The sequence below is a fragment of the Dromaius novaehollandiae genome, chromosome 1 (assembly GCF_036370855.1).
Source record: "Dromaius novaehollandiae isolate bDroNov1 chromosome 1, bDroNov1.hap1, whole genome shotgun sequence".
Taxonomy (NCBI): domain Eukaryota; kingdom Metazoa; phylum Chordata; class Aves; order Casuariiformes; family Dromaiidae; genus Dromaius; species Dromaius novaehollandiae.
Window position 1 is genome coordinate 134,797,318 of NC_088098.1, and position 19,752 is coordinate 134,817,069.

The 19,752-nt window shown below is 39.0% G+C and overlaps 1 protein-coding gene across 6 annotated transcripts in view; it reads left to right on the forward strand.

Moving 5' to 3' along the window:
• Window positions 1-19,752, forward strand: part of PHKA2 (phosphorylase kinase regulatory subunit alpha 2) — a 54,773-nt gene that overhangs the window by 14,575 nt on the left and 20,446 nt on the right. For all 6 annotated transcript variants that reach the window (XM_064499335.1, XM_064499349.1, XM_064499318.1 and 3 more), the window contains 12 exons: window positions 286-408; window positions 3,073-3,168; window positions 4,610-4,717; window positions 5,362-5,440; window positions 7,160-7,294; window positions 11,031-11,140; window positions 13,856-14,000; window positions 14,460-14,538; window positions 15,347-15,516; window positions 16,146-16,319; window positions 17,493-17,581; window positions 18,752-18,885. In XM_064499335.1, the coding sequence (XP_064355405.1) occupies window positions 286-408; window positions 3,073-3,168; window positions 4,610-4,717; window positions 5,362-5,440; window positions 7,160-7,294; window positions 11,031-11,140; window positions 13,856-14,000; window positions 14,460-14,538; window positions 15,347-15,516; window positions 16,146-16,319; window positions 17,493-17,581; window positions 18,752-18,885 (1,442 nt within the window). The remainder of the gene's footprint in view (window positions 1-285; window positions 409-3,072; window positions 3,169-4,609; window positions 4,718-5,361; window positions 5,441-7,159; window positions 7,295-11,030; window positions 11,141-13,855; window positions 14,001-14,459; window positions 14,539-15,346; window positions 15,517-16,145; window positions 16,320-17,492; window positions 17,582-18,751; window positions 18,886-19,752) is intronic.

A 19,752-nucleotide genomic window follows, 5' to 3' on the forward strand; every position in this document is an offset into this window, starting at 1 on the left:
ACTGCCTCCGAGGCATCCCAAGATATCTTTGAACTGAGGCAGAGCTAAGATGATTTGGGTGACACCTAGATTCTGAAACTGGGAAGGCTTGATTTGTCTGGAGAAAGGATAAATGAGTTTGAGATTGAATATGAGTAAGAAGTCAGAATGTTGCATGAAGCTTTTTACTGTGGTTTGAATTGGTTTCCTGATTTTAGTTATTTGTGTAAAATAAGCTTCTGTTATGTATGGGATATGAATAACTTATTTAGCACTGTGAGTAAATGAGTATGATTGAATTTCTAGGATCCAAGCAGGCTGCATTATGATCCAGCTGAGCTCAAGCTGTTTGAGAATATTGAATGCGAGTGGCCAGTATTCTGGACGTACTTTCTAATTGATGGAGTATTTAATGAGGACAAAATTCAGGTGAGGAAAGAAGAAATGACTCTGAATGGAAGTGTGAAGCCACTGTATCTTCTGTATTATCCACTGTATTTTGTAGCTTTGACGTGTATTTATTTTGGATATCAGTTGCCTCTATACAAAGACCCCCATAATCTGTTTCTCTAGTAGAAGGCAGATCCTTCACCAGATGCAGTTTTTGTGTGGATGAATTATTTGCTACAGATACCAGCAGGTGGGTGAAGAGGTAGAGCCTTTCCTCTGGCCTGTGACACTACTCTTGCTCTGAAGGGATGTGATAGGTGCAATTATCTGAATCTTTTGCGATGTCAATGCTCTTTCGGCAGTGACCACTACTGGGAATTCACAAGGATTCACTAGAATTTGCTAGGGTTGCAGACAGCAAGGTGGGGTAGTCTCCAGCCAATATGACCTTATTGGGGACTTCATGACATGGGAGAAGCTACAGTATTGTGCATGCTGGGATCTCATTGCCCTTTGCATGCCATGGCTCTGTCAGGTTGAGTGGCTCTCTTAGCAGGTGTGGTCAGACTCATCTGAACAGGCTTTGATCGCCTGGTTCTCTCTCATCACCAACGTTGATGCCTCTTCCCACATCACTGCAGGATGGGACCAGCTGCCTTTTCCCCTAATCTATGCGGTGTGGCTGCTGAGAATGAGATTCATAGTACCTTCAGTCCTTTTGTATGTTCAGGGAGATTTGGGACTGGATTGACCTTTGTGAGGAGCCATGCTATCTGCTAATAAAGTAACTAATTTCATAAGTTAATTTCTAATGTTGTAAGTTATTTCGTACCTTGGCTGAGTCAAGCATTCACTGGTCAGGGGTGCTAAATCCATCACAGCTCTCCAAAGATTGCAGCGGTTCCTGGGGAGTACTGGTAAACTAAAGAGCAACAAGTAACCGGGACTAAACGTATTCATAACAAGAGTTCTGCAAAATAATGGCTCGGAGGAACTAAAAAATAACACATGATTTTAAAACTCCCTAGTATGCAGGAGGACTGGAGATTGCTAAATATAATCTCTTAAAAAAATCAAATAGAGACAGGAATCAAGCAGGGAGTTTCAAGCGAAAAAGCCTTCTCTCTGTACCGACATTTTAAATCGCATGAAAGAATTATTAACACTATGGGATAGTTAAGAGCAAGAACAAAATAGGGGATATGGAAATATCGAACATTTTTTATTTGTATCAGTCTGGTATTCTTGTTCATAGTATCTTGTCTAACAACACAAGAATGAAAGGATTTTCAGTTCAGCAAACTTATGTCTTTTTAATCAGTTTTAATCTATTTTAAATTTTCTGTAAGGCAAATTAATAAGAGAAATTGATTTCCCAGTCCTTTAAAGCAGAATTCAAAGTAATCGTAGGCAAAGTTGCCTAGTAGAAAGGTAACAATTAATATAAAATATTTGTCCTTGCACTTTTATAGAGGGCTTCAATCCTGACAGCCTCCGTGGGCAGATTGCTGCATTATCATCTATTGCAAATTTCATGCAGAATTTTCTGTCTATGACTTCTTTGTAAAATATGCTGGAAGCAGGAGGGTTGGTTTGATCCATATGACAGTCACTTTGTTCAGGTACTTTTTCATGTGAACATCTATAAGAAAAAACATTCTGCTGCTTAAGATACTATTCACTTGTGCTTTTATTTTTATTTCCTCCAAAAATTGTAGTCTGATCTAATGATACTGTAGAGACGAATGTGACTTAAAGACTTTAGAGAAAAATGTTTTGTTCTGCTTAGCTAATTTCCAAAGAAAGTTGGTCCACAAACCCAGAGGTGGGGGGGAAAGCACCTCTCCTTCCTCTTTCAGCATGGTGTTAATAACTTTAAATGAATGATATATGTATAAATGGAAGTGAAAGCAAAACTGGGAGATGTAATCCTGGGCCAAGACTTGCTAAAAGCTAGCACTGCTGAGACTCTGAACTACTGGAAGATGAAGAATGGAGTAAATAAATACTTCAAGGTCACTGGAGAAATGTTGCTGAGAAACAGATGCAAATATATTTGTATCATCTCTCTGTTGCGTGTTAACTTCAGCTGTCTAACTGAAGAGCTCAGAGCTCTGGGACTTTGACATGACTTGCTGCATGGAGGAGTGTCTGTCTGTCTGTGTCACGCTCTCTTTCTACTCTCTGCAGCAACCTAATACTTGCTGGCAGACCGACCTCCTCACTTAAGAACCGATTAGGAAGTCGGGCATTCCCAAAGTGTCCGAATACATTTTAGTTATGTGCTCACGACAGACAAAAACAATCAATTCTATAAATGCTTTTTAGAGTGTCAGAGTTGCTTTCTTCCTTGCACAGAGGTCCACTGGGTTTTTCCACAGAAAAGCAGTTGTAAACCAAGATGGTTATGACCTCTGGAGGTCATATTTTCAAGGTTAAAAATAAAGGTGGTCTATCTCCATTTTGTGTTACAACATTTTGTTACAGATAAAAGACATCTGCTCGTGTTTCTGAGACTGAGAATACTGAGATGCTGAAACAGTATCTAAGAATTTAAATCCTGATCTTCCAACAGCAAGTCTTTTTTTAGAGAGCAGATATTAGTTGAAAGAGTTATTGGAAACTACTGAAAGTCTAACTTTACTATTTCTGTTTTGTTGGCTTCAGTGTGAGTTCTTATTCCTTCTCCCTCCCTCCCGCCAGGTACAAGAATATAGAGAGGCTCTGGAAGGAATACTTATTAGAGAAAAGACTGGAATAGTTCTAATGCCTGAACTGTATGCAGTCCCTTCAGAAAAGGTATTGTGAAAATTTTAGCATCCACTTCAGAATGTGAAGTTCAGCTATCAAGATGAGCGTCAGTTTTGTAATTTTGCTGTAGCTGTTTAATCTAAACCAACAATAAAGACTACTGCACATTACTTTGTAAAAATAAATAGCTCCTGTTGAGAAATGGTAGACCTGAGGCTTCCAGGTGATCAAATTTCAGACCTGGGAATCTGAGTGCCTAGGGAAATATTAGAGCAGGCTTAAAACTTTAAATCCTCCCCTCTTCTCACAAGTAATTTTTTCACCTGTAACAAGGCACATATTAAAAAAAAAAATGCTGATGCTGACTTTGGTAATGAATCTCTGAGAAGAAACAATACATAGACTGTCTTGCCCCTCTGTTCTTTCAGTTCTTGGCAGTCTTTCTTTTCCAGAGCTTGAATGTGAGAAACAGGTTTCATATGAATCGGGGTTTTGGTTTGGGAAGGTTTTTGTTTGTTTTTCATCTTTTCTGTTACTGTTTTACCTGATTCTCCCATTGTGACAGTCAATCTCAAATGCTTAGCCTTAATTAGGCCAATCTAGTGCTCTTCTATCCTCACTGCCTTTGGATTCCTTCCTACCAACCTCTCTTCCTACTCCAGACCTCTCAGCTCTCACTCACTAAGGGTGTGGAACCTCCTGGAGTGGTCTGAGTTTATTCAGGGAGTGCTGACAGCTGCTGTTTTTTATTCACAGATCTGAAGTAGAAACTCTGAATTGCCTTCCTACTTATGGGGTAGGAGCATGTAAGAGTGCAGAACCTTCCTGTGAGCTTTGATAGGTACCAGTATAATCTGATGAGCATGCCAGACAAATAGGGTAGATTTTGCCTGTCACTTGTTTAAATTTTTAAATGCCTGTGATGAAGGTGTTATCTAGGAGGGTTTTGTTGCTTGCTTCAACAGATCTGTATACTGCAAAAACTGAGGCAGACTTTTTTTTTTTTTTGTAAATTAATGATCTCTTCTCTTCTGTTTTTCCAGTGACCATTCTTGCTAACATGGGAAGGGTGGAATAGCCTTCATTTCTTTGGAAAGCACCTTTACTCCAGGAAGCAAGTAGACATAAGTAGAGTTCAAGTGTCACCTTGCAAGGGGTTTGAAAGCAGACACAATTACCTACCAGCTGCCCAGAGGAAAGGAAGCAAAGGCATAGCAAGAAGAAAGGGGAAGTGCTATTACTGACGCTATAATTATGTGCAGAGTCCACATTCAGTTTTGAAGGGTGCAGTAGTGTATGAGAAGGAAGAATTGTTTGTGTTTCAGATAACTTTCAGCCTCAAAAGTAAAAGCAAGAGATTCAGATGTCAGTAATAATGGCAGGTTAGAAAGGGTAGATGATAGATCATACTTTTTCAAATACTTTAATATTATTGATTGTTCTTCAGAATTGTAGGGTAATTTTTTCTTGCTTATGCTTTTGTTGTCAGGTGGAAGAAGAGTATGAAAATCCTCACTCAGTGGATCGTGTCCCAGTGGGAAAGTTGCCTCATCTTTGGGGCCAATCATTGTATGTCCTTAGCTGCCTATTAGCAGAGGTAATAGCGTTTCTTGCATAGTAGGTGAGCTTATGTTACACTTTGCTTTGAGATGGTTTAGGCTTTAAGTATAATTTGGTGGTCAGGTAGTGGACAACATGCTTTCCAATAGAAACATATACATGACTCATTGAGTGGTGATTCTGAGCTTTCAGGATCTTTTTTGGATATAGATACTTGTTTATCTGTTTCTAATCAAGCTGAATAGGTTGCCAGATGGACTAGGTATGTAGTTAGGCTAGAAGGATATGATGTCCAAGCTTATACTGCAATTCCAGAGCTAGGACTTTGCACTATTGCAGTTCCACTGGGCTGTACCTTATTCTGTGGCATAAGATGCCTACAAACTTTTTCCAGGGTGAGCCATGTACTTCTTAAAGTATCTCAGTGAAGCTGTAAAAAAAAAAAAAAAAAAAAAAAATCACTGGCCTGGCCAAATTACCACAACTGTTTTGGTTCTGAAAAATATTTCAAGAACTGCTTTTACTGAATATATTATTCAGTGGAGTAGGTGGAGAAGCTAGGCTGTATGTTCTGGTAGCCTACTAAAATACAAAAAATGGTTAAGATTTCTTCTAGATGTCATCAAAAGCCTCTTACTTATTTTTTGTTTGTTTTACTTTTTTCTTTTGCTTTTATTCTAGGGATTTCTGGCTGCAGGTGAAATTGATCCCTTAAACAGGAGATTTTCCACTGGATTTAAACCTGATGTTGTGGTTCAAGGTTCGTGAGATTTTTAAGCATTCTGGAGGAGTTGGATTATGTATTATTGTGAAGTCCCTGTGCACAGGAAAGAATAAAGACAGGTTTTAGAACATCATCTCCATAAGTCAAAGGAGAAGGGCAGAAATCTTACTCTTGTGGCCATTCTAAACTTTCCTGGATATTTGCCTGGCACATGGATCCTTTGGTGATACCATCAAAAGAAGAAAGGGCAGGCAAGAGGGTTACTTGTCTAGCAGTCTTTTTCCAGGAGGGGATCAGGTTTAACAAAGAATTTTTAAAAATAATAATAAATTAAAATTTCAAGACTGATCAAGGACTAGAGGGTGGCAAATTTAATCTTGTGATGAAAAGGAAAGTCTTTGTGTGTTCCGATGGGGAAGAACAGAACTGACAGGACACAAATTAGTTTATTCTTTGTGCAGCCCATGTTCTGAGGAACCAGGAGAGCAATGAGTGGGAAGGATCTCTACATGTAGTGCATACGTATAGGTGAGGAGTGAGCTAGAGAGCAGAAGGCAGCCAGACTTACAGATGTCTTTTGGGTGCTTCAGGAAGTGACTTCTTTTGTCAGTGCTGGAACAGCCAAAAAGATGAAATTAAGCAGACGGCAAACACCAGCTGATCAGGGGATAAAGACTTTTCCAGAGCTAGCCTGTGTAGCTCCGGAAAAGCAACCAGCCATCCCATTTTTCAAGAGCAGCATTCAGTGCTGATCTTGTGACCTTAGCAGCAAGCTGTTTAGTATCTATCTTCTCTCCCCAGTCCATGTGTTGGCAGGAAGAAAATATCGAATTTAAGATTAGCCAAATGGGATCAGACTGATCAGCTCTGCTCAGCCCAAGGTCTTTGGAAGTGGCCAGTAATAAACTGAGCATAGAAAACAAGACAGATATTTTCATAGCTTCTGGCAGTCTGTGCCCATGCCTTTGCTTCCTTTCCCTTATTGGTGTCTTCTGGCAGTGATATTCTATTATTCTGAAGTACTTAATTTCTAGTAGAAACAGAAATGCTTGCTTATTTTAAGCATTCTTTGACAAGTATTTGTAATGCAAAGAAGAATGCTGAATTATTAGTCCCAAACCAGTAAGCCAGCTAATATGGACAAAATCTCACACAGAGCAGGAGATAGAATTGGGGTCTTGGATTGTAGATTCCTCAGATTCTGGGCTTTGTTGTTCTTCCATTTTATGGCCTTTGTAATGTTTATTGCTATACAAATGATAGCACTTGGTCCCCATTGACTCAGTTGTGTTAATACAGTGCATTGTATGAAAACAGCAAAGATTTTCAAGTCAGGCTTTCCCTTGTTTTGCCAGGGGAAACCCTATCTGATTTGAGATTGAAAGAAACTGCATGATCCAACCTTCTGGTACTAAAAGAAATCAGAAAAAAACTGATAAAGCCCCAAGCAATGTGACCTAATTTCAGAGCAGATCCTGCTTTGAGCAGGAGGTTGGAGTAGAGCCCTCTTGATGTCCCTGTCCAACTTGAGTTATCCAATGATCTGAAGTGGGGAAAAATGGCAAGATGTATTGAGAAATAGCCAAAAGCTGTCCAACATCCCATCTGATCTCATGGAGTCATAAATAAAGAAAGAAGTAAGGCCTTTGTGCACTTTTAGTCAACCGCATAGTAGTTAAGAGGTGACAGTAGAAACAGTCAGTTTAAAGAGATGAACTGTGTTTCTTAGCAGTGTTTTTGTCTTCTGTTATGCAGTAACTGTTTTAGCAGAATCTAATGAAATTAAGAATCTCTTGCGAAATCGTGGAATCAGTGTTCAGAGTATTGCTGATATCCATCCACTCAGAGTGCAGCCAGCTCGCATTCTAAGTAATCTCTACACCATGTTGGGTAGGTATTTGAACATGGAAGCCTAACTCTGCTGCTGTGCAAGGTATTCTTTTAATTTTTTTTCCTCTCTTTTCTACTTTCTGAATTTCTTTTCTTTCTTTCTTTGCTTCCAGGAATATTTGTGCATATATGAATTCCTTGGATTAAAAAAATATGCATTTATGTAAAGAACTTAACAAAATTACAAATTCTGTCCTAAATAAGGAACCCCTGTGTGGGGAGGGGAAGCCTTTTCTGAAAAGGTGGCCAAAATATGGCCCTGTGCCATGTCATGTTGTGACAGAGCTGAGTGAAAAATTGACTCTCTTTGTCCTTCAGGAACTATTTTCAAAGAGAAACTGACTTAAAAAAAAAAAAAAAAGCCTGGAAAAGTTAGAAAAGAAATGTTTCTCCTTTCAGAAGTCAAAATACTTATGTTTTTGAGTCTGGAAACTGAGCAGCATGGTTGCCATTCTACCTTTGGGAATTCTACCTTCTACTCCAGATTAGGGAAGCCTTGCTGCTATCAGAGCATCCTTGGGCTGTCAGTATTCCTTCTAGCCCTGAGCCGATTTGAGCTGCTGAAGCCCTCTAGCTCTCTTGTAAACCAAGAAACCTTTAGATTGCAGGGGATTTGATAACCCCAGGATGTTAAACACATTCCAGTTTCTGAGCAGTGACTTTGTTGTCCTTCTGAGCCTGCCAGTTGGATTAAATAAATGCCTAAAAATTCTGATCATTTCTACTTATCTTGAAAATCTAATAAGACTTCAGCCACAGGCTCTTCTGATAATCCTTGCTGGAATGAATTGGGTCTAGGTAAAAAAATTTTGCATATGTTCCTAACTGAATATAATTTTACTAGTTTCAAGCATGCCAGAAACTCATGATTCAAAATTGTGGAGGTTACTGCAAAATAAAATTGAGGTGGGGTGAATCAGCACTGGTAGATTCCTTTGCAGCATGGACAAGGGGAGCTGTATCAAGCTGCCTTTATGACTCTTTCTCAGTGTCCCTGTGGCAATCTTGTTTATGGATAATGCTGAGGGAGAGTATAAGACTGTTTATGCTTTCCCCCCACCCCAAACCAGGAAGTCTTTGGAAACTTTGGTATATCCAAAGTAGCAGGACCTTCAAATAAGTCTTACAAAGCATGCCTTTTAAATGGAGAAGGGAAATTGCATATGCTGCTTTTGGGCAAGAATTTATGTTTTTATCACAAAGAACTTTTAACAAATGAGACACTTGCAGGGCTTTGCTGAAGCTTGCATTTTTTTTATAATTGTTTATAATAGTTCTTTCACTAGTGAGAGAGTAGGATGATTTGACACATTGGTGTATTGTTTATAACAATGACTTCTTTGGGAATATTCGTAGTGTTTTTTTGTTTTTTTCCCCAGGCATATGCTTGTTTCGCTTATACTCGTTGTCAGCCAGATTCAAATCAGCTCATGGCTGCTAGAGCAAAGGGTGTAGTGCAGAGCATTAGCTAATAAGCCACACTGGAGGTAGGCATACTAGTATTGAGCTCAGCATCTTGCTAAAATACCTATGTGGTTTCTGACCAAGTAGGAGCATGGACAGGGTAGCATATTTGCCAGCAGGTGGCCTGTATATTTTATATATATATATAAAAAAAATATATAAGGACAATTTTATAGTTGTCCTGAATTTTATTAAACTGCCTTTATGAGATGTGGATGAGGACTGAAGAGGTCAGTTCTTCTTGCTGGTGGAATAATTTGGAGATACAGAAAGGACACTAGTTCTGCTCCTAAGAAAAATCTCAAGAAGTTCAAGAAAGGAACTGCTAAGTCCTGCACCTGCACCTCCTGCACCCCACATATGAGTACAGACTGGTGTCTAACTGGCTGGAAAGCAGCTTTGCAGAGAAGGATCTGGTGGATGCAAAGTTGAACATGAGCCAGCATTTCAGCAGAGAAGTCCCAAGTCTTCAAGAATTCCCTGGGCTCCATTAGGCAGAACATTGCCAGCAGGTTGAGAGAAGTGATTCTTCCCCTCTGCTCAGCACTGGTGAGGCCACACCTGGAGTGCTGGGTCAAGTCCGTCAAAGGACCCCTGACACCTTAAACGTACCTTACATGGACTCCTTCGTGTCTGACATATGAGGAGAGGCTGAGGGATCTGGAATTGTTTAGCCTGGAGAAGAGAAGGCTTCGGTAGGCCTCATCAGTGTGCATAAATACCTGGATGCGGGGGCAGCAAAGAAGACAGAGCCAGACTCTCTTTCGATGGTATCCAGTGAAAGGACAAGAGGCAATGGGCACGAATTGAAATGCAGGAAATTCCATTTAAACAGAAGAAGAAAACTTTTTACTGTGAAGGTGGTGTAACACTGGAATAGGTTGCTGAAAGAGGCTGTAGAGCCTACATCTTTGGAAGTGTTCAAAACCTGACTGGACATGGCACTGAGCAACATGCTCTAATTGATACTGCTTTGAACAGGGGGGTTGGTATAGATGATCTCCAGAGGTGCCTTCCAACCTCAACTATTCTGTGATTCTGTGGGAAAAATGATGCCCTTCCTGACTGGACTGCAGACAGGAGACCCACAGCCACTTGAGAGTATAAGGAGCTTGCAAGGGATAGCAGCATGTGACAAGGCTTCCAGCCCTGGAAGAACACCATGTGCAATATTCTCCATATATTTCTACCTTGTCTGCTTCTGCTTTATTTGAAGATCTGATCTGGCTCTTGGGTGTTGTGAATAATGTATTCATTGAATTGTTTCTCACTGATGGTAAATTTCTGCGTCTGGTTCCAAAGCTCAAATTTCCCATGCTTTTAAAACTAGCTTTTCTGGACTTAATCTGGCATGTTGTATGTTCTGTAAGTAAGTTCCATATAGAGTCAGAATTTCTGTTTTTGACTGCTTTTGAGGTTTGGTACAGGTTGAGACTTCCTCTATTTTCCATATCCTGTTTAAGGTGATGCTGGTTGTTATCTGTGACTGGTTTCATTTGGTTTCCATGGTTTGCATACATACACATATTTTGCTGCCATTCTAGATGATTAATGAACCATCATCTGCACAAAATGTCAGCTAGACTTTTCATAGCTGATATTCTGTTTGGTTCTGGAATTTGAGACTTCAGGGTTTTGCTGTTGTTGCTGTTCATAATGTAAAAGGAATTAAGGTACATTCTCTTCTGCATGCGCATCTGACTGATTCAGAAGATGATTGGGATTCATTAATTCCTTCTCTTCACAAAAAAAAGTCTAGTGGTGAAATAACCATGAAAAGATGATCTGTCTTTGTATTTGGATGTGCTTTAGGCTTTTATGGGCCAGAACTTTTAAGCTTATACGGTGAAAGTACTGCAATTTCTGTTACATGTTGATGGCCTGGTTTTTGAAACCTTTTATCTCCTGTTGTTCTTGGTGAGAAGCTTTGGGTGCTGAGCAGTGACTGTAATTGAAGAACCTGATCCCGTGGCCATTGAAGCCATTTTTTTTTTCTTTTTTTTTTTTTTTTTTTTCAGCCAGGCCTTTGAAAAAGCCAAAGTCCTAAGGTATATAGTATAGCTCTGATACTAATGGGTGCCAGAAAGCACACTGGTCCATAGCATCCAAGTCTATTATTTTTCTTAATCTGTCTTGCTAATGTCAATGAAGTAGATACCTTTGTCTAAAAAGGTTGTTATGGAAAGCAGTAGAGACTCAGTTCTTTTAAATATCTGGAGAACAGGAAATCTTAAGTGAGACTTTTCTTTTTTTTCTTTTTCTTTCTTCACAGGCCGGAACAAGAGCATGAAACTAAGTGGACGGCCACACCGACATATTGGAGTGCTAGGCACCTCCAAGCTGTATGTAATAAGAAATCAAATATTTGCTTTTACCCCTCAGGTAAGCATGTAAAACTAGCAGGGAAATCACAGTTTACTCAGCGGCTAATCATTAGTGAAGGGCTTTGCTGTTATGTACTGTCATTCTACTTTAGATGGAACAGGGCTGATAAAACAAATGTACTTTGTTTTCTTTTGGGGGGAATTGGATGATCAACATGATAGGAATGCTGATAAATCTCCCTTTTGCTGTACAGAGTCTGGCTTCTTTGGCTTCTGCTTCAGAAGAACACAGTAAATCAATAGTACAAAGTTGTTACTGATCTCTCCCCTAACTAATGTTCTAGCTAATGGAATAAATAGTTTTCCCCAAAATGGGTGACTTAATATATCTGTCTACTGATTGCTTTGATGCAAAATCTTCACCTAAGCATGCCAAGAATTATAACCCCCCAGACACTAAGATGTAATCTGTTCAATATATTGTTGGGTCAGTAGTGCTGAGAAAAGGATGGTGTTCTCTTTGTTCTCTGTTTAATGCCTTATTCAGTATAACTAGGAGCTTGACTCTTCCAAGAATCAGTGGCTCTTTTTATACATTTAATGAAATGCTACACACTTGTAATTGTAGCCTTATTCTAGCATTTAGTATTAGAAGGCTGAGGGATCATTGACTCCAAACATGTGGAACTGAAGCAGGATAAAGAGTGCTCGCACGCTGCTAACAGTTGTTTGACTAATGTGGTCTTTAAATTCCACTGGTGGAGATTCAGCGGACTCCACAGATGGCCTGCTGTGGTGCTTCATAAAGTCCAAACATAATGATATTTGCTGCAAATACTTTCGATGCCTTCCTGTTCTTCCACAGGTCCATTGATCGTGGCTGGCTTTATAACAAATTTCATATGTGGAAGATTGGTTATTGTGTTGTGTTGTCTCTTCTGACCCCAAATCTCTCTTTCCTAAGTTAAGCAAAAATTCTTCAGGATTTTTTTATTTTTCTTCTCCCTAAATTTCTTTGTTTGTGCACATCTTACAATGTGTTGGGCAAAGTTGGACCACATATGCCAGCTGAAACCTTGCTATGTGGCAAGTATGGACATACTTATTAATATATTCCAAAATGGCATTTATTGTTGCATCAGTAAGACACTTGCTATTCCTGCTTATTCCATAGCTGACTAAAACCTCCATAACTTTTTCCATTATACTTCAAAGCCAGGCCTTCTCCCCATCCCTGCCTTTTTTTTTTTTTTTTTTTTTTGAATTTAGGAAGGCGAAATTAAACACACCAAGATGGTGCTTAACTCATATGTGCCAATCTTGAGTAACAGCCACAAAATTTGTATTTTTGTAGTCTGTATCCCATCCAAGTCTCTAATGAAAGTATCAACCAAGTGTGGGGCAAAGGTTGGCCCCCTTTAGCTACTTTCTGAATCTGAGAGAACAGTTGCCTCTTGGGGACAATTTTTCAAGCAGTTCTGCTTTATCAGATGCTGTTTCTTTTATCTCACTAATGTCAAATGCTTTGCAAAGCTCAAGATATGTCTGCCACTTCCTGTTGCTTCCAAAGAAGGAAACTGGAGAAATTAGACCAGTTTGCTGAGAGTGGTTTTTGACATGACTGTTTGGCCATCTTGCTTTATCAGTTTGTTATTACCTTGGCTCTCTCAAACTGGCTTTGTTCTGCTGCGTTTTCAGGCACTGAAATTGGGTTGACTGGTGTCTGTTATCCTGGCTCTTCCTTTTCTAAAGACTGACAGCGTGTTTGCTTTTCAGCAGATTTCTGGGACCTGTTCTCCCCAAGTTCTCAAAAATAATTGCTAGTGTTTCAGAGGTTATTTTGGCTAGTTTCTTAAGTTCTGTGAAGTAATTTCTGTAGACTTTGCCAGCTTGGTTTTAGGTGCTCTTTAACCTTTTCTTCCCATACTCAGGCTGAACTCATATCACCTTCTTAAAAGTAGTATTACAGGTCACAGTTCTGCTTTTCTGTCAGTAAAGGCAGCATTGAATACTTCATTTAGTCCATATCCTCTCCTCCTATTTATTAACAGAGCTGTAGTTCCTTTGTTTTTGTATTACTTCTGATGTGTTTACAGAGTATTTTCTCATTGTCCATTATGTGTGTTACTGATTGATGTTTATTTTACATCCCAGACTCCCTCTTCCACTCCTCCCCAGTGATCATGCAGTTCCTTAACTTTTATTGTGGCTTATTCAACATTGTTTTCATTGTTTGTCCAGCTTTTTTGGTTTCGAGGTTCTGATGTGGGTACAATAGTCTCTTGCTGTTATTCTTAGCCTTCCTTTGTAGTGGGCAACTTTACCGCTGTACATTTAATGCAACTTTTTTCCACAGTAACTGTCAGCTTTCTGTGTTCTGCTTGTTTTCAGGTTGTTCCCAAGAGACATACAGTTCCAGCTTTCCAGTCCCCCTTGTGTGTTGCTGTTGTTGTTCTTCCATATTTAGGGCACTTCCAGATCATAGGTTACTGTAATTCATTATTGGAAAAATTGTACTTGACATGCATGATCATCTCCTTTCTATTTGAATGCCTTGTTTTTTTTCATAGTCAGCCTAAAAGTATAAGAACATGAATTTTGTATACAAGCAGGGATCTTTTTGTGATAGTAGCAGCCCAATGAGGTTACTTCATGCAGTCTGCACTCTGGTCAAGGATAGCTCACGTGGCTTTTGTCAGTGCTTTCCTTAATTTTCGTTTCCTCCATTAGTTAATTCACACCTACTCATACATGTTATTTCTCTGTCCTCTAGTTTACAGACCAGCATCACTTCTATCTGGCTCTAGACAATCAGATGATTGTGGAAATGCTCAAGATAGAGCTGGCTTACCTCACTTCTTGCTGGAGGATGACGGGGAGACCAACCGTGACGTTTCCAATCACCCACACAATGCTCGGTAGACTTTGTTTTCTCTGTTTCAAGCACAGTAGATTACTGTGGAGGAGCAGGATGATAGCAGTTTTGAGAGGAGAGGGATGGAATGACTGTTTGAGCATGAGTTTTAACATCAAAAGTACTGTTTAACTTTCTCAAGTCTGTGCTGAACTTGGATGACATAGTTATATTTTGTTTTGGTTTTACTCCCCCTCAAAATATTTGCATCTCCCCATCATATCCATGCTGTTTTTTTTCAAAGAGATTTGATAGAAAGCCCTTTGGAACTTGTCATGAATGGAGTGGGGGTTTGCTTTTGTTTGTTTTTTTGAATAAACTAGTATTGATAGCACTTCTCGGTTCTGGTTTTGACTTATGTCTCATTTACTTTGTAGAGAACACCCAGTAATCCACTTAGCTAGTCCTGATAACTTAAGAACATGTTGCTAAGCTTCAAAATTCTTTGTTTATTCTTCTTTAGTTGATGATGGTGCTGACATTCATCCAGCAGTTCTTGCCACCATAAGAAAATTGGAGGATGGCTATTTTGGAGGTGCAAGGTAGTGTCAATATCCCAAGCAATTCTTTTAAATTATTTATTTATTTATTAATCAAATCCATGCAAGCCTTATGTTTAAACATGTGGTAGTGTATAGACCTCTGCTAGCACTCCGCATAGGAAAGAACTTCAACTGTAATTATTTTGTGGAAATCAGATGGCAGCTGGACCTACTGTAGAATGGGAAGGGTGTATCTTCCAGAGAGCTGTACTATCTGTGGCTGGCATTAACAGATAATGGGCTTTTGTGTTTAAGAAATGGTTATCTTTTAAATATACAGAATGTGTCTTAAATGTGAATTACATGTAGTACTGGTCAGCATATGTTTCATTCATCTATGTATAAAAGCAATTTAATATGATGCTGCATTACTTCCCTATTGTTTTTCCATTTGCTCTTCTTCAATCGGTATCTTTCTCTGACAGACAGATGGGCTTTGTCATCCTAACAGCACTGCAGTTCTGTGAAAAGGTGCTGCTGTCATGAAAACTTCAGTTCCCTCTTGTCATGTATGATCCCTGGCACGTAGGTCTCTTCATATAACATGCAGAGCTTTCCAGAATGAGGCTTTGGGTTAGGCCTGTAAGTGTTACTGTAACACAGGTTAATAACTTAGAGTAGTATCCAGCTGGACCTGCAACTATTTTTTTTTGCTTTTGTTTTGCTCAGCGTTGGTTTCTTCCTAATTACCAAAGGTGGATTGACAGTAGGATTGGTTGATTTTTGGAGGAGTTGTTGACAGCTCAGTGAGCTTTAATCAGTACAAAGTGGTCGATGTTAACTCTCTGGTGTGCTTTCCTGTTTGCAGGGTGAAAATAGGCAAACTATCAGAATTTCTTACCACCTCTTTCCATACACATCTGAGCTTCCTGGATCCAGACTGTGATGTAAAGCTGTTTGATGACCCTGATGAAGGTTGTTGCAGTCCTGACAGTGAATATGGATACCAAGGCTATCCAACAGATTTCTGTGAAAAAGGTAATAGTTTTTCACTTTCAAATTTTTTCCTCTTTCAAGTTAGAGCATAGGTAGAGCATAGGTTTGCCTAGAATGCAGAATCTATTTTATATGCATCTGATAGTCATTCAGGTTTCTCATGCATCAGTATGATGACAGTATGTGCATGACTTATTTTGGAGAAGGAGTTTGCTCCTTCTCTACACATACGTTGTGTATTCTTCCCACATTCTTAGTAGGATGTTGCCCAGTAACTGCTGCAGTAAAGCTGAGTCTGAAGAATCAGCAGACTGGGTGTGTGTGGAAGAAGATGGAGGGAGGGGGAAAGTGTGAGGAGACACAGATGTGAGTTTGCGTGGAAGAGCTGATCTTTGGACTATCAGCTAGGGGAAAAAAAGCTTTTTTAAAGCAGATTTTCTTTTAAGCAGTTACATTTGGAAGTTGTTTTTTCCCTTTGAAAAGAAGCAAAAGTTTTTGTGTTTTTCTTTTTCTTTCCAGTTTATTCAGCTCAAAAATCCTATATGATATTCTTGCATTTTTGTGTGTCCTCCTCTATAAGCAAGAATGGAGTAGCGTGTCTAAAACAGAAAGCAATGGTAATTTATACATGTTTATTTTTAATAAACTTTTTTTTTAATTTGTCACACTAGACAGCCAGGATGAGCTGGATCAGTATATAAATGATGTCCTGCAGAGTACAGCACCAAAGTCATACCTGCCTCCAACTTCAAAGACTGCTGATCAGCCTCCTGTGTTCAGTGCAAACCATTCTACACGAGAGATACTGTCAATAATGGCCAAAGCAAAGGGCTTGGAGGTTCCAGGTATTTCTGTTTAACACTTTTTAAATAATAACAAGAGAACCCCTCTTTTATGTACTGAAAGGCTAAATTCATGAATTTCTGAATTCTGTTTTTAAAAAAGTAGTAGTGGTGCAAGTATGTTGTAGTTGTAAAGAAATAAGAATGAGTCCAAAATTGTAACTGTAGTATTCCCGCAGAATCCTGTGTTTTGGTGGGTATATAAATAACCTGCAATGGAATAGAACATTTAATCAAACTAGATGTTAGGGAAACTGATGTGGCGTGTCAGTTTGCTGGAATTCTAGAACCTGAGTTAGTTCTAGAACACTGAGTTATCTTTTTTTCCTTTGTTTGTACCATATTAAGGCAGACAAAATTTTCTTTTAGTAAAGTTGTGATGAAATAAAGTTTGAATATCAGAAAACATCAGTATACTTATGTACTCTTAAAAAAAGAAAAAAAAAAAAAAAAAAAAGAGTAGGGAAGGAGGACAGTGTTCCTAATAATGTTTTGTTACCAATAGATTGAAGGACTTGCAAATTCAGTCAGTGCGTTATTTGGGCTTCAGTGGATTCCAGTATATGCAGTACTATATATGTCAGTATGTAGTATCCAATGTCCTGGTTAAGGGAAGGCTTGCTTTAACTTCAGTGGACTTCAGGTTCTCTCTCCTCAAAATATATAGTAATATTTTCAAGCTTTTTCTTAATCTTTTCTTCCGTCTTTCATATGCAGTATCATCTGATCCTCTGATAAAATCAGCATGTGAAGCTAACCGAGCATTAGCCTGCCTTTACCGTGACCATTTTAATTATGATGTCATATCAGTTAGATCCTTTTCTCCATGTACATTTCTCCATTAAAATATGTAAAATAATCAGCTAGGTCAGGTCATTGGGCTGTAAGACTTGTGAGGCATGGACTGTGATAAGGAGCATCAGCTGAGCATGTAGTGCCTGAGCCTTTGGCATATTGATCTTAAGAGATTCTTGAAACAAGCCTGCAAGAAGATAGGATCAAAAATGTGAGTGTGAGCTTGTCTCTTGAGTTCCATACACACTATCTCAGAAACATTGCCTCATGTATTTTGACTCTCAGAGGTTTTTCTTTTGTCAGCTAGTATAATTGCTTTGTGCAGGGTTTTCACTTTTCATGTTACTGAAACAGGTATTTTTTATTGGTTTTGCTTTCCAGCTGTTTCTATGTCTCTTCCCACTAAAGTTCTGAATATACACCGGAAGTCTCTGAATCTCGTTGATGCTCCCCACTCTTTTGAGACAAAGGTAAATGGTGGGAATGTTTATGCTGTTTGTGTTTTTCAGACTCAGTACTGTGGCCTTTCCTGTAGTTCCCAGCCAACCCAATGTGCTTATTCCCGTTTTCCTTACCTTCACTGCTTGGCCATGAGGCACTGGGGCAGTGGGTAATTACTCCCTTGTGTGGTGGTGGTGGTGGTGGTGGTGGTGTTGTGTTTTTTGTTTTGGGGTTTTTTCTTGCTTTTTTTTGGCTAGTAGAAGGCTTTTGGTTAAATAGACAATATCAAATAGAAAATTTCTAACAGTATAATACATGCTTATTTTTAAGGGCCAAAGCTTACATTATAATCTGTAGGTTCAATTGGAACTATAGGGAAGGACAGGATGTGCACAGCCTTTCAGACTGTTCTGCGAGAAATACTACTTATACTAATTTCTGGGCCAGGGATGAGTGTGGGAAAGGACAGATGTCCTAAGGCACAAAGATGAGGCTGGGCTAGACACTTGTTCAGTCCTAATGTAGGTGACCAGCTGACAAGGGTGGTTTTGGGAGGTTTTATCTGGCCTCCTGAAGGATTCCGCTCTACAGAGCGTCCATGGAAATGGTAACTCAGGAGCATGTTAATTGCTGAATAGCTTATTAAACAGAAGTTCTCTTCATCCAGGAACTCACCACAGTATTGCATTATCTGATTTTTTTACATGTATGTTTTATAACCTTGGAAAACTTTTGGTGGCAACATCTGCATTTATAAAGTGCCACACATACACAGGGCAGAGAGAGAGAGAGAGAGCTTACAGAGCTCTAACTGATTACAACTACACCTGTTAATCAAAAAAATAATAATATTCTTCTACTTCTAACTCTGAAAGTAACAGCATGTGATAGGAAAAACATGCAAATAATTTGGTTTTCTCCTTTTACAAAATATCTAGTTTTGTCCAGAAATGGCTTTTCTTGTTGACTGAATAGAAATTAGAGACAAAGATGCATTCTGGCCTTTGCATTTCCTGGGATTAGCCTCCTTTTCATGTGTGTGGTAGTCTGACAAGAACTACATGATGTCTCTATATTTCAAGTGCAGAGTTGTGCTGTGAGGTCCTCCATGTTCTTTAATGGGAAGCCACAGTTTATGGGTTTGAGCTACCACTTTCTTCAAGATCTGTTCTTTGTTTTTCATCTGTCTTTGTTATCAGGGTTGTGAAAATGTTTTGCACTTACCTAAAGATGCTCATGGTGATTTGGATTGCAGGAAGCTCGTTGAACAACTGAAGGAATGTCCAACGCTCCATGATCAAGCAGATATCTTATATGTCTTGCATATACTAAAGTAAGTTATCTGAGTGTAAGTTTCAACATCTTGAAGTTTGGTCACAACTATCTGATGATTCTTCTGCAAAAGCTTGCTGCTGTTTGGGTAAACTGTTCAGGGCTAGTTCAGGTTGTAGGGGGAAGAGGTTAAAATAGTTTCTGCTTTAATGGGAATACTTTCTGGTAGCTTGATTGAGTAGGTAATCTTGGATACAGAATACACTTGTACAAATCTCAGTGAGTGGATTGGCGCACAATTGCGAATACATTTAGGCTGTCAAGAGCACAAGTGAAATGTACAAATCCTTTATGTGAATGAGAACATATCTTGGCTATATTTGTGGCACTTCATTAAGTTCACAAAAATTTGGTGTGATATTTATGCACAAGGAGGGAAGTGTGTGTTAGTGCAGTTAGTGAATTAATGCAGAACAGCTGTATTTGGAGGGATATTTTATCTAGCCATCTTCTGACTTAAGCACAAATGCAGTTTTAATGAGTGATCACTATTTTTCTCTACTTACATGTTTAAATGTCCCATTGGCTAAACCCAGTGGTCATTAATAAGTTCTTGGGAATAGTCTGTCCCAAGCTGCTGGGGTTAGTAAATAGCCGTTGATTAAACACGTTTGATGGGAACAGAATACAAATACAAACCAACAGAATCATCATGTAGAGCATATTTATTGTGGATTTTTTTCATATTTGTTTGTTTTTTCCCTAGGCAGGAGAATGCTGCTGCATTCTGGCAGAAAGTTAGCTTAGGTTTAAAAGATGCATGTTCTAACCACAACTGGGTTTCCTTATGATTACACAAATTAGTCTTTTGTTTTAGTCTTTCTACTGTGAGGACTTCTTCTATTATCTTGTTTTCCTGAGCAAAATG